General features: G+C 63.1%; 1 protein-coding gene across 1 annotated transcript in view; it reads right to left on the bottom strand.

Annotated features, from left to right (window-relative positions):
- Window positions 1-605: 605 nt before the first annotated feature.
- Window positions 606-674, bottom strand: part of MYOG (myogenin (myogenic factor 4)) — a gene marked incomplete at its 5' end in the record, with an annotated part of 5121 nt that continues 5052 nt past the window's right edge. The window contains one exon of the mRNA XM_008934993.1: window positions 606-674. This exon is cut by the window's right edge and continues 28 nt beyond it. Within this exon, the coding sequence (XP_008933241.1) occupies window positions 606-674 (69 nt within the window).

Below are 674 nucleotides of genomic sequence, written 5' to 3'. Positions count from 1 at the left end.
AAGTTAGTAAAAATAAGAATTAAAAAAAAAACCAAATGGCAACCCCACACAGCGTTCAGTAGAAACCCGCGCGAGCAGCACCCCGGCCGGAGAGAGACCTTGGTCAAAGAGCAGCTGGGCAGAACTCAGCAAGGGAACCCAGCACACACGTTGGCCCCCAAAAAACGATCTCCCACTGGGGTGGGGAGCGAAGCGGAGCCCGCCGCCGGGCTGGTGCTGCCAACATCCCACCCCCTCTCCCGGGGGTTTCCGCGTTCAGTAGAAACCCGCGCGAGCAGCACCCCGGCCGGAGAGAGACCTTGGTCAAAGAGCAGCTGGGCAGAACTCAGCAAGGGAACCCAGCACACACGTTGGCCCCCAAAAAACGATCTCCCACTGGGGTGGGGAGCGAAGCGGAGCCCGCCGCCGGGCTGGTGCTGCCAACATCCCACCCCCTCTCCCGGGGGTTTCCTCCAGCCGGCTGGGCGGGAGCGTCTGGCGAGGAGCAGGGAGGAGGCGAGTGGCCTTGGCTGGAGGGGTGTGGAGGATTTCCAGTGGCTGGACCCTTCCAGCACCTTATTCCCACCCCGTTGCCAACTCGAAGAGCCGCCGGGGCTTGTGCTGGCTCAGTTCTGAACCCGCTCCTCCTGGAACGTCACGGCCACGTCCTCCACGGCGATGCTCTCCACGATGGA

Source organism: Merops nubicus, unplaced genomic scaffold (genome assembly GCF_000691845.1).
Source record: "Merops nubicus isolate BGI_N331 unplaced genomic scaffold, ASM69184v1 scaffold22212, whole genome shotgun sequence".
NCBI lineage: Eukaryota > Metazoa > Chordata > Aves > Coraciiformes > Meropidae > Merops > Merops nubicus.
This window is presented reverse-complemented; position numbering and strand designations above follow the sequence as displayed.